At 35.4% G+C, this 13,486-nt stretch overlaps 2 protein-coding genes across 2 annotated transcripts in view; one reads left to right on the plus strand and one right to left on the minus strand.

Moving 5' to 3' along the window:
* AK5 (adenylate kinase 5) overlaps positions 1-3,086 on the plus strand; it is a 96,066-nt gene extending 92,980 nt beyond the window's left edge. The window contains exon 13 of the mRNA XM_026854364.1: positions 1,263-3,086. Coding sequence (XP_026710165.1) covers positions 1,263-1,331 — 69 coding nt within the window. The 3' untranslated portion in view covers positions 1,332-3,086. The remainder of the gene's footprint in view (positions 1-1,262) is intronic.
* Positions 2,778-13,486, minus strand: part of ZZZ3 (zinc finger ZZ-type containing 3) — a 36,682-nt gene continuing 25,973 nt past the window's right edge. The window contains exons 9-12 of the mRNA XM_026854363.1: positions 12,415-12,567; positions 8,852-8,986; positions 6,220-6,320; positions 2,778-5,862 (exon numbers count right to left, since the gene is read on the minus strand). Coding sequence (XP_026710164.1) covers positions 5,718-5,862; positions 6,220-6,320; positions 8,852-8,986; positions 12,415-12,567 — 534 coding nt within the window. The 3' untranslated portion in view covers positions 2,778-5,717. The remainder of the gene's footprint in view (positions 5,863-6,219; positions 6,321-8,851; positions 8,987-12,414; positions 12,568-13,486) is intronic.

Raw genomic sequence — 13,486 nt, forward strand, 5'->3', positions numbered from 1 at the left:
ATTCTCCTGCAAAGTAAAGAGGTGGCAGAAAGTATGATGGTCAGGAATGTCCTCAAACATTACATACAGTTGTCTGGCATCCTAGTCAGCAACTTGGAGATGTAAATGCAGCACAAAGTTCAGAAAAAGAGGCTTTAGCAAAGTTGTCATGGGTCCATTTAAATGTGGGCAAACTCCAGTGGCATGCACGCATGAAAGACTAAGCATGGAGAAGCAGAGAGGAAGCTTGCTTTTGAGTAGAGAATCAAGGCTGTCACCAGGCATTTGAGAGGAACTGAATAATCATGGGATGCAGTCTGCGTGGTGTACACAGCCGTCATGAAAGCTTCTTCTGTCACTACTGTGAAGGCAAAGGACAGCTCTCCTTCCTCAGGGAATGACCTGCGTTACACTCACTGCATGGGATGGACATGAAACTCATGGCTCAGAAAAGCTCAGTGCTACATTATGTTTTCTAGGGAACACACAGTATTACTGGCTACAAACATCACTCCTCTTTGCTAAAGAAGTGCCGTGCTCTCTTCTTCAGCATAGGAGAATAAATGGGTCTTGTTTTTCTTGAAGTCCAGTTATGAAAAATAACTTGAACAGCTGGGACAACCTCTGGCCACAACAGAATTTTTGGGGTGTCAAACAAAAAAATTCTTCAATGAAAGTGAGTTCTTGTACAACAAAACCAGTGCTGCTATAAAACATGTGTTGCCCAAAGGTTGTTGTAACAGCAGAACCAATCCACCGAGCTTGCACATACCAGTGCACAGAAACACAAAACCTTGCTCAGTTACTGCTGTTTGAAGAGTTTTAGGTCAGTCCCGGCATTACATACCCTGACACTTCAGATGATAAGAAACAAGTCAGTGTTATTCATCTCATTAACGGAATGATATTAAAAGTTATTCTGTTAGGTTTCCTCTGGAGGGTATTACATGTTAAAATAGTTTCTAAATATCTCTGGAAACTGTTCTGTAGACCAAATGTGTAATTTTACTTTAAAACATGAGTACTTAGGAGAAAGATCATAAGCTCCGTCATTTGATTAATGCTCTTTGCTCCAGATGATGGAGCCTACAGAACCTTCTCATATAAATCTGTGGAAACACAGTGAATAATTCGGTTTATGAAGCTGCTCCTCTATGTTAGAATGCTTATAACATGAAACAGAACAACTTCTATTTTATATTGGACCAGTTTTTTGTACCAGTGTTTAGATTCTGATGAACCTTTGTAAGAATCAAAACTAATGGTTTTTGCCTGTTTCACAGATTGATGCAGAAGGAACACAGGAGGATGTATTTCTGGAAGTCTGCAAGACAATTGACTCTTTTCTGTAAAAGGAAGAGGCAGCATTTTCTTTCTCAACAGAAACGCAGTAACGGCGTGTAGAGAGCCTCGCCTCACATGCACTTGACAGTCATGGTTAAAATGCTGTTCAAAGCAATACTGCTTTCTTGAGAGGTATCTGGAATTTGTGCATGTGGTATGTTATTTTAGATGCAATCTTTTTTCTCTGTTCTGACAATACACTCAATAGAAAGTGGTCTGTATGCTAACTCTAAGAACCGTATCTTGTTTATTGGTTGTTTGCTCTTCACAGGTTAAAGGCGACACAGTCAACAGCAGCTCTGGTTTGTATTTCATGATCTCATACATTTGATGGGAAATCAAACAGTGCCTGGCCAGCAGTGAGCTCTTCAACCACACCATTCACCATTTAGCTTAGTAACTTTAAGATTACTGTGTGAAAGTCGCCCACTGGTTATTATTTTATTTTAATTACAATAGTAATTTTTGCAGTATCACTTACATTGTTCTTGGGCTTTAGTGACCAAAATCTGTTCTGTTACATGCAGCTGTAAAGCAGCTGGGATTAGCGAAGTTAGAAGTTAAAACTTTTCACACGTCCCCAGAACACTATTACAAGAAGCAGAAAAATGAACGGAAGAAGATACGGTTGAGTGTTGTGGAAGTCTGTCAATCCATTATTGTGGAGCTGACACCGTTTTTGAGACAGCCTTGTCTTCTGCTGGGAATTGTAGGATATTATAAATGATGACTTCCCAGTTTTGGGAGCTGAGGTGAAAATGATTGTATTGTATAGTTAAATGTGCAATCCATTAATTTTCCATATTAACAGCAGTTTTATTATAATAATTAAAGGCTATGTATAAAGTTGACTGTAAGCCAGAATGTATGAAGATGTCTTTTGATCATACTTCAGAAGTATTTCAAATGCAGAATTCAGATCATCATCTGTTGGCTTGTACTGGCATTGCCAAAACTTGGGGAGGGGGGCGGGGGAAGAGAAGGAAAATGTCAAGGATTATTTGATTCATATTGCTTTCATCTCTAGTAAGCCATTTATCCATAATATCTGCAGAAAAGTCTGTAAAACTCATACCGTATTTCTGTTAGGTTAACCAAAATATTGTGGAGTTTCTTTGGTATTCTGATAGCTAAGTAAAAGCTTGTTTGACATTCCTGTAATGTAATTGCATCCTCTTACTGGAACTACTGGATGAATTCACAGTTGAAGGTTGCATGATTGCTCTTACTGTCAAAGTTGTACTTTATGCATCAGATTCAGATTTTTAAAATTACCTTTCTTGTAATGAAGACATAATAGAAATAAAACATGTACAATAAATGAGCAGTAATGACTTCTGTTACAGTATATGTGGGTTTAATCCTTTTTAAAGCACAGTACATGACTTGAAAATATAGCTCAAATCAGCATGCTTACAGAACATGTCCTTTTTCCATTCAGGGCAGATTCTTCACTTTTTCTTCCTTGGCATTTGCCCTGTAAACGCTAATTCAGTTATCTTTAAGGGACTGTTTTAGATATGTTCTTATCCTTCATATCCTGGCTGTTCCTTCTTTCCCGGGTCCTTTCATAGCCTATATTTTACCTCTGTTGCTCTAGGAAGTGCTGTTCCAGCTCCAGCCCAGTGCCATTAAGTGACCAGTAACATCTGCAGTACAACAGCTTTAAGCAAGAGACTTTCAGAATGCAGCAGCTTGAGAAGGCAGGTTTTGCTAAACCAAGCCTTGGAAGCACTAGCAGCTGTCTGGTGTGGTATTTTTCCCCCAAAAAATTAAATATTCTGGAGTTACCATGAAGTTGCAAATTCATCTGGGTGGGTTTCCTGGAGTATTTTTTATTACTCCTAATTACAATATAAGTTAGAAAGTACGGAGTATCATACTTGTGCAGGTGGGAACAAAGGCAACAATCAGCTGCTGATTTTTTTTTTTAAATTACAAAAATTTGACATACAGTTTCAGTTTAATTTTTCTTTCTGCTTCTTCTGGTCTTTTCTGTGGAACAAAACAAAAAAAATTCCCATGCTTGATTCGGTGTATGTGCATTAGATATTGATTTGCGTATGTTCATAATGTATGCAAGAGAAAGAGCTGTATATGCATGCATATGGAAATATATTTATACATATTCAATAAAAAGAGGACTTATCCAAGACACTTCTTTCTTGGGTGATTCAGACTTGAGATTCTCCTTCTGCTTCCAATCTCATTCAAATTATACTTTGGCTTTTTGTTCCTCCCAAGCTATCCTGAATCAACGACTGAATATTTTCACTAATGTATTTTTGTTATGTTCTTCCAATAAGTTTTTCAGGATACCAACAGGAAACAAATATTACCACAGATTCTCTCCCTGATAACACACCCTCACCAACTCTAGCTTCCTACAAACAGCATGAATGATGTGGAAAGCACATTTTTTATGATCTTGGAGAGCCTCTCAGAGCAGTATCTTTTCCAATTAAAAACTAAAATACGCAATGTGAATTTGTGTTGTATTTTTTTAAGGTTTAATAAATTTATCTAAGTATACTAGATATGTGAGATGTTTACATACGAGGCTTGCTCAGTGTTTTAATTACTGTATTACCTTCTAAAAAGATTAAATGCTTTTTTTTTTCTGAAGCAAAAAATAACTACACCTAACGTTACTGCAAAACTTAATACTGATCAGTTTTTAATTAAAATTATTAGGTGCAGCCAGCCAATTACCCTTCTTATTGCCATCTTTTAAAGCCAAATTAGTTTGTTTTCTAGCTAATTATTCCGAGTATTCAAGTTTCAAAGCAACTGGAAGTCTGTTACAGTTATAAAATAATCAAGTGTTTCTGAATCACAAGCTGTACATTTTCAATAGAAAATATATTAACTAAAATATGTCACAATAATTACAAAATTTCTCAGACAATGGTATACAGTGTACCAAGGCTACTAAAATCTGAATTTTCTGCAATCTGAGAACAGTCTGTGAGTAAGATATGAGAAAACTAAAATGCTAATCCTGCAAAAGGCAAAGCGTGTTTTAGTAGGCGCAGAGCACCATCAGTTCCCATTGAAATGAACAGCAGAGGAAGGCGCTGGGCATCTTGCAGGTCTGCATAGTGAATATCTGTATGACGTATTAAAATGTCCTTTTAATGTTTTCCATCTCAGTTAAAAAGTCAGAACTACACAGAAAGGAAGTCACAGCAAGCATTCTATATATAAACAGACTGTATCCACATAGTTTATTTCTCACAGTTCTCCTGACAATTGAACATTATTTAAGAACATACTGTATACACAGATAAGAAGAAACATACAAAATGTTTTAAATGATGCACAACAAAATCCAGCAGTATAAAAGAATGCATGTGAACCCTTGCTCACTGCTCAGGCTAAATTTAATCACTGTTTAAATAGTAATAAAAATACAATCTTTCATGGATCTTGTGCAGACTACAAAAGAGGAAAAATTATTACCATATATATGATTTATATTAGGCAGTTTTCTTTGATGAGTTGCACTAACAACTCCAAATACAGAGGCAGAAGGCTGTGTATTTTATTTTAAAGGAGTTAATGTTGAGTATTAGAGACTTTACACAGTTACTACCACTGGCACTTTTCACCATATTTTGTACACATCACATGATCATCTTATATAACATTACATTTAAAAAATATATCTGAGTGACAATTTTATAACATTCACACACCATGAGCTGGTTAAGGAAGCAATGCCACAGTTGCCCCCTGTAGTGCTTCACTGTTGGTAAATAGAGTTCCTTGTGGTTTAAAAAAAAAATTAAAAAAAAAATTAAAGAAATTGAAAGTCAATGTGATTAAGCAGCTCCAATTTAATAAAGGCCTGTAACCAACCCTTGCTGAGACAGTATTTTTTAGAGTATGTCCTAGAAGCAAACACTGTCATTGGTTAAAACCTTGCCTAAAGAAGTCAGTTACTGTGCTGAAAACTATTTCACAACAAAACTGCAAGCTACTAAACTGTTTTTATATAAATACTTCATCTCCTCTGGATCTCATCATAACCAAGTTCTTCAAAGCCTTTGGAATTTACTCTATCTTTAATGTGTGCTCTCATTTCTGGCTCACCCTTTTGTATGTTTTGCTTTTGTGTTTAGATTCACCACCTAAAAATGACTAATGTGGTGAAAGAAAAGTCTCCCAGTGAAACCTTCTGCACACTAGGAATGTTCAGCTGCTGTTCAGTGATCTAGAACCATGACAGCTCAAAGCTGTAGTTTGACAAGTACACCCAGGAAGCTGTCATGCTGTGAGCGACATTTCAGGGAAAGCAGAGTCTTTCCAAAATGTGCACAGAATTAACAATGGTGCCATTGTTATTTTTCAAAGAGGATAGTAAGCCCAAGATGGTAGATCTGCTTCCCATGTCATCTATTTGCTGGAAAGTAGTTTGGGTCAAGATAATTGTAACTGGTGCCCTGGGACATGCAGTAGTCTCTGTCTAAAAATGTCTCTGCTCTGTAAATAGGTTCTAACTGATGATCTTCCTTATGAATCTCTGTTTCATGCAGACTGCAAGGGAAAGAAAAAGATAACAGTTTAAAAGTCAAGTATTTTCCTTATTTTTAACTTTCAGAAACAGCGATCATATTAACAGATTTATACCAAATTTGATACCAATTAATTATCATTTCCCCTGCTATTTAACAGTACCAAACCTATGTGTCCACTGTATTAAGAAGAAAAATTCTATACATCCAGAACACACTTACAAAATAAGTCTCCTACAAATATACACTAAAGTATCTTCCACTTTAACCAGCACAGAATGCATGTCCTATGCTGGAGCAGATTTCCAACACACAGCAATTAAGCTACATAGAGATTCAAGCTAATTACAAGTAACAAGTAGAAGCATATGCTGCTCACCAGTCAGAACAAGAATCACAGAAATCCAAGGACATTTCTTGGGGGCAGTCTTGGCAGTGCCACCGAACACCCTGGATAGGTTCAATTCCGCAGTTATCACACTGTGAAGCAGATGGAAGAGCACTGAAAAAACAGCAACTATAACCACTTACGTTACGAACAGTATATACCAATATCCCATATAGAAAGACAGATATGTAGGTTGATTACTGCTAGCCCACAGCTGAATTCTTCTCACCACAGACCATAATGTATTCATGGATAAAGATGTCGTAAAGGAGAGGCCCTCTAGAGCCCTGAGGATTGACAAATCTTTCTCTCACTTTGCTTCGTACTCCTCAAATGGTCCATGTTGACATTACCCTCCTGCTCAACAAAAGCATACCTAGTCCTGCCTGCAGTCACTGCTCATCCTCACGTGGCTACAAGAACTGCTGCGACACAATACATGAATGTGATGTTTCTATAGCTTAAGTCCAACCATATGGAATGCCTAAATAGAGATCCACTTCCCATGGCAGAAAAAAAGCAGTAAGACTAGAACAATAGAGCTTGTTGGGAGGCTGTTGATGGGTGCGGCTCAGGACATGACAGGTCAGACAGATGCACTTTCAAACTCAGGAAATACAGTAACACATTATAGGTGGCCTGGAACTAAAAGCCACCTGGCTGGGAAGGAAGTGGGACAACAATTTCAGGGAAGTGAACAGAAGTCTAAAACTCGGGCTGAGCAAGAAGACAAGAACTAATCCCATAACAGGAATCAGGGACAACACAACAGCAGGTAAGTACAATAAAAGTATGGCATGAAGAGGAGGAAACAAAATACAAAGAAAACATCAAGACTGGGGGAAAAATTGATGATGGTAGAGAAGGGGAGCAGAAGTGTAAAAAAAGGAAACCTGGGAAATGAACAACTTTCAAAAATGAGATAAGGAAACTGTGAAGAGTAATGCAGAGAAAAAAATTGAAAAGGGAAAAAATGTGGGAAACAAGCCTATGCTCCCATAGCTCATCCTCCTTCAGAACCTGAAGTTCTCTCACAGCATCTGTGAAACCCACTCACACAGCAACACATTCCTGGCCACAATTAATCCACTGAGTGTTACAAACACCTTACACCTTGCAAATAGATTTGCCACAGCTGTATCCCTTCCTTCCACAGATGGCTTTCAGGGTTTGAGGGCTGGTGAGGAGGGACTAAGCATACTCAGAGCTGTTCTCTGAAAAGATTAAGTTCAAAATAACGCTAAATACTTAAAAATTATAAATTGGTTCCAGTTATCTCAATTGGAGAACCAAGATAGTAGAAACCCTTGACCTTAATTTCTGTGCTTCAGCTTCCCTCTCCCCTGTGAAACAGAAATAATACCATCCCTTTCATTTCCTAAGAAAAAAAATATTTGCAAAGTGCTCTGATATTAAAGCAGTGAAAGCCATAAAAAGTCCAAAAGGGATTCAATAATTCAATATTCAAAGTACAGTTTGAATAATGTGTAGTAAATGAGGCTGAAGGCCATGCAGAGCCAAAAGGGATCTGAACGGTTGCTTATTAGATGAGCTCTGTCCAGCCCATGCACTGAGCAAGGCAGTACTCCTGAGAGAAAATAGTATATAATCATGTAATTTCATAGCTTACTATAATGCATAATAAAATCAAATTCATATTGCAAAGAAACTTTTAAACTTCGAATGCTTGACACTGCATAATGCTAATTTACTTTTTATTTTATATAGAAAAAGCAACTAGTTTGTTACCTGGAAGTCTGGTCTGACTGCCTGATCAAAGTTTAAGAAATTACTAACTTAAGAAAACAAACAAAAAAACACAAACCAAAAACACCATGCTAACTTTAAAAAAGTAGCAAAAAATAAAAGGTGCCTTGGTGGTCTAACAACATACTAAGTCTGTCAATGTCAACTGTCAAGGCTGTCTTAATTTTCCAGTCATTTTGAACTGAACTTTAAAACTAACTATCTTTGCATTTACATAAATAGGTATTAGAAAATAAATTAGCTGCATAACACTAAACAAGGTAAAGAAACTGTTCCAACACAGCAACTAGTTACACAGAAAATGCCTTGCAAACCAGAAAATATAATTGAGAAAATGCCCTTTCTTTTATGTTGACTATTAATGGATGATACTGGGACAACACATTAGTTTAACTTAATGTTTATTTTCTTCATTTCATGTAACTATTGTTTTGTGTCCTTGCTTCAACTTCTGCAAATTATTACTTAATAGGTTTGGGAAGTTGCTACTAAACAAAAAAAAAATTATTAATCTATTACTGTGTTCTCATTTAAAACCTTTGTGCCTTCTTTGGCCTCAGGTGGAAGCCAAATGACTCCAAATTCATAAGCAGAGAACTGTCATCAATGAACCATTGTCAAAACATAGCGTAGTGTCAAATGGAATTCTACAGTGATTTAACAAGTTTCTAGAGCTGTATTTTCATAATATGGGTTGTTTTCATTAAGGAAGATGAGGGAAAGCAGACACAGTGAACAAGAACTATGGAACCAAACTTGCTACATTAAATAAAGCCTTTTTAGGAAATACAAACCATATTATCTTTGGAAACTTCTACAATCCACTGAGTAACAGAAAAAGATCTCTTAAATTCACCTTGAATCCCACATGCTGCACAAATCCGCTCTCTGCATGCATCTGCTGGAGTTTCTGCTTCTTCAATTTTTTAAACTCTAACAGTTCTTTGTATTCAGGTAACTCTCGATATGTTATTGGAATACTTTCTTCATCCTGTTCATGGTTAAAAAAAGAAAGAGAGAGACATTCTTTACTTTAGGAATAGAATAACTACTAAGACATACTCCATACATCACAATGTATGATTAATAACCTTTGAGAAAATTCTGGCAATATATTCTAACTATGAAACATATTGGGAAATTGTTTTTAAAAACACAGCACAAAATGGCATATACAGTTAACTGATATTTTATTTTCTATTATTTATACTTTACTATTTGCATTAAAACAAAACCCACATTATCCTACCAACAAGTTTCTTCTGGTGAAGAGCTTAGCTGTAGTATAAAGCAGAAAGCAGTACCTGGCTTTAATTCCTAGGTTTTTTCTCATTTTAGATGCCTAACTGCAATTTGCATATAATCCACTTGTCCATATGCTGTGACCAAAATGGCAGCTGCAGTAGAAGACTTAGCTTTTCTTTAAGGCAAACCTCATTTATTTTTGGTTTAAATACTTGGCAACTGCTATTCAAGTCAGTTTCCCCAAATTAGTTGATCTTTCTCTTTACTATTCTGTGGAATGGCATGGAATACTACTATTCTAAGGATAGTTACAATCACTGTTCTGAAGTAATACCAAAGCTGTGAAATTAATAAAAACAAATGACATCGAAAACCTTTTTACAGTTCTAAGAATTTTTGCACAAACACAGATTTTTAAAAGGCCCATAAATCAAGACAGTACCAAGCTTCCACTATATGTATTTTTTATTTGAAGACAGTGAATCTTAACAGTATTAACTTTTCACCTTTACCTGTAAGAATAAAAAGTAATGAGAAACATCATTACATGACGGGTAGAGTAGAAGTTTCAGAGTTATCCAACTCCTTCATCCTTTTACTTCATGCTGTCTATTAATAGCTTAAGAAAATAGATTGCTGTTTTTCCTAAATTATGGAAAAGCTTGTCTCCCTATATGCTGGTGCATACCACTTTGATAGAGATTTATAACAAATGTTTTTCTCTTTTTAAAGAAACACACCATTTCTCGTTTTTCTCATCTGATTTTCTTCAACAAAAATTGAGGACCTCTATGTTATGAGAAGACAAAAGCTCTCATTCTAATTCAGATGCCTGTTTCAAGATGGCTATTTAACTGTAGCAGCTGTACTTGGTAGATGTCAGCTGTTTTCAAAGATGGCATGTCTTTACTGATATAGAACAGTTTTCAGATCCTGTACTGATAGGAACATTCAGTTATGAAAAACAACTACAAGATAATATTCAAAATTATTGTAAGATAGCATATATAATTTCAATTTCTTTTTATGAACCCATGAAGATTAATGAATCTATATTATTTAGTAAGTTTAATAAAGCAATTGAGGGAAAGAGGCTTGCTTTTCAGTATTAAATTTCTAAAGGCCTTATCAATTATTTAACTGTAATTATGAATCTATATAAAGGACTACACTGCAAAAAGTCAAGGTTAAATGACATGATTAAATATGTGGTGAAAAGCTACATTCTCTTAACATAAAAAAAGGATTCACCTTCTGTGCAAATGTCAAAAAATTTTGTGCCTGGCACAAAATAACTGTATCTTGAATAAACTATTCTGTAATAGCTCCCTCTGTGGACACTTCATTCTGGAACAGTAAGTAGTTGTGTTCTAGAATAATTAGACTACTCACAAAATGAAGTAATCATAACTGAAAAATAAATTCACTCTGTTGGGAAAAACTCATTAATAGTAAAATTATTTTTCAAGAATGGTTATGCCAGTCAAGTTAACTGGTAATATCCAGGCAAAACCTTTAGTCTTTACAAGGGAAGAGCACCTCGTCCTTGCATTGTAAAGAAGTCGAAGAAACCTTTCCTATAATTTTCTTGCTACACTGAATCTCTTCAAAGAGCAAAGCATTCTTCTCCAAGACCGTGTCACTAAGACACCTGACTTTTAACATTTGAACAGAATCCTGTACATTCATTTTGAATATAGTTCATGATCTTTTTTTTTGCTTCCAAATTGCTTCTATTTTGCACTGATAATGGGGATCTTTTTGGTAACTGAGCTCACCTGTGTCTTTCTACATTACTGCAAGCCAGAAATATATCCATCTGGAAATGATGCACTAGCGAAGAAAGAAAAAAAAAAAAAAAAAAAAAAAAAAAGAAACACCAAGGGAGGGGGCACAAGTCCACCATTATCACCGCAAAGATGTAAACCAGCAACTTCTATCCAAATTAATAAATCCCAGTTAATTTATGGTGCCCATATTTATTAGTTAGGACACCATGGCAAAAGTAAAATGTTTCAGGAAAATATTCACATCGGTTAGAAAATATGTATTGAGAATACAGAACAAAAGAATGTTTGCCCCAAAACAGCTCCACCATTGAGATAAATAACAGTAATCTGCATCTCTTCTAATACGAATTTTTCTTTCCAGGCCTTTTAAGGCTTTTATTGTAATGTGCAAAGTTATCAGGAATGTCTGTAGATGAACCAAAAGACCAGAGAGAGAATAGAGAACATGAGTGAAGATGGGATTTAAGACTGAGTAATAGATGAGCAAATTTAATAATTTAAGGAAGATTATGCAGTGCATATGAAAAAGTCAATAAAGAAAATGAATAGACATACTAGGTGGCCTTAATACTTCTGTTATGTAACAAGCTTTTCACACACAAGATGTCACTAGGCCCACAAAAAAAAATAAATTAACAAGTCAGGTTTTTCAGTCTAAGCACAGTAAAGCCACAGTGATTCACACCAGCTGTGAAACTTGTCCAGAATCCTAGCAGTAGGATATAGTCCTTCTATGATTTTATATGGGAGTGGGAAAGACATGTCTAAATTCTTCCAGTATTACTCCATATGATAAGATGTGATAAGAAGTTAAGAAAGTGGAACACTACTTGATGTAATAATACAATGGGTTAAGATGTCTACTACAATTTGACTCTAAAAAACACATAAATTTGCCTGTTGGACAACTCAGCCTGTTGATGCTTTAAAGTGGATTTTTAAAAAATCCATAATTAACTCAGCCAGTGAAGGAAGACAAAAGCAATGATGCCAACAGCATTCAAATTTTACCAGAGTGCTTTGTAACTTTTCTAAAACACATCTTTAACCAGAATCATAACTATATAGTTTATATGATTTTCAAACTCATGTCATCACTTTTTTAAAATATGCAACTATAACCTTTTTAATGCTGTTTCAGGAGAAAAATGTTTATTACTTCTTTTACATACCTACCATCCTGATCTGGTAAAAATTTTCTGCAATTAGAGGCCTTTGTGTTAATGATGGTTTATAATTCAAAATGGCTCATGAATCTTACCACAATTCAATTTACTTGATGATACTTATTTTATGGCAAAGATACTTTATTCTCATATTATTCATTAAACAAGGTTAAAATGACAGTAAGCAAGACATTCTCTGACTGATTTAAATGACATACCGATACTTCCTCTTCTGCTGCAGTATCCATATGGCTGTGAAAACTGGATCTGTCATCATCTTCATCCATATAAACTGGAGGTTCATGAGATGTCATGAAAGTTGAAGGTTTGAAAAGATGTTTATTTAAAGGATGCTGCCGTCTACTTGATGACTACAGTGAAAAAATGATATATTTTTAAAAACATTCCTTGGCTATTATTTAAGTAATCCTCACCAATAAAACCTTGGCCGAAATTTGCTCTTTTGCACTAAAGAGTCTAACATCTTTCCAATTATTTTTACTTAAATCTCTACATCAGAGTCTCATACAGTTGGGAGTTTTTCTCCCCTAAAACAAATGAAATCAGATGAACAGTGCAACACTTCTTTGGTAAGAATGTGTAAGAAAGAGCCCTTGCCATAAAACCCCTACCACCTAAATAGATCAGACTGACAACAACATAAGAACAGAAAACAAAGCTGTTACAATTTTGAGGACTGAGAACTGAAGTACAGAGATACTAAAAGACTTCCAAGAGTCATGAATGGTGTGAGGCTAAATAAAGAAGTAGTTTTGCACCGGTCCAACATCTAAGAGACCAGTCCATGCTTCATGCTTATCAACTTCTTGTATTAATTTGTGCCTTAGAAAATTTAAGTCTAAGCTAATTGTCCAGATACCTTTCCTTGTCCAGAGAGAGAAAAAGCAATTCATTACAACATAAGAGGTTTCTAAGAATTAGAAAGAATTGCTCTCTGAAGGTTCTTTTTCATTGCCACTGACTGGAAAAGGAACCTAAAAAATGTTAGATGAAATAAATTACTCCATTAGTGTGTATCTAAAACCTTTCAACTTTAATGCTGTCTGAAGGTGTAGAATACATGGCAGTTTTAAAATAGACTTACTTAAAGGCACTCAGCCCCTATTACTTATTCCCCATAGAAGAATATTAAATATCAAAAGGGAAGAATTTAGAGTGAATGAAACTGACTCAACTTTTTACTTAGCTACTTTCCAAACCAGCATTTTGACATCTTAAATGTCAAATATTACATTCCTCAATTTAAAGAAAACAGTGTGAATCAAAAAC

Source organism: Athene cunicularia (genome assembly GCF_003259725.1).
Source record: "Athene cunicularia isolate RWA chromosome 8 unlocalized genomic scaffold, athCun1 chr8_part1, whole genome shotgun sequence".
In the NCBI taxonomy this organism is placed as follows: Eukaryota; Metazoa; Chordata; class Aves; order Strigiformes; family Strigidae; genus Athene; species Athene cunicularia.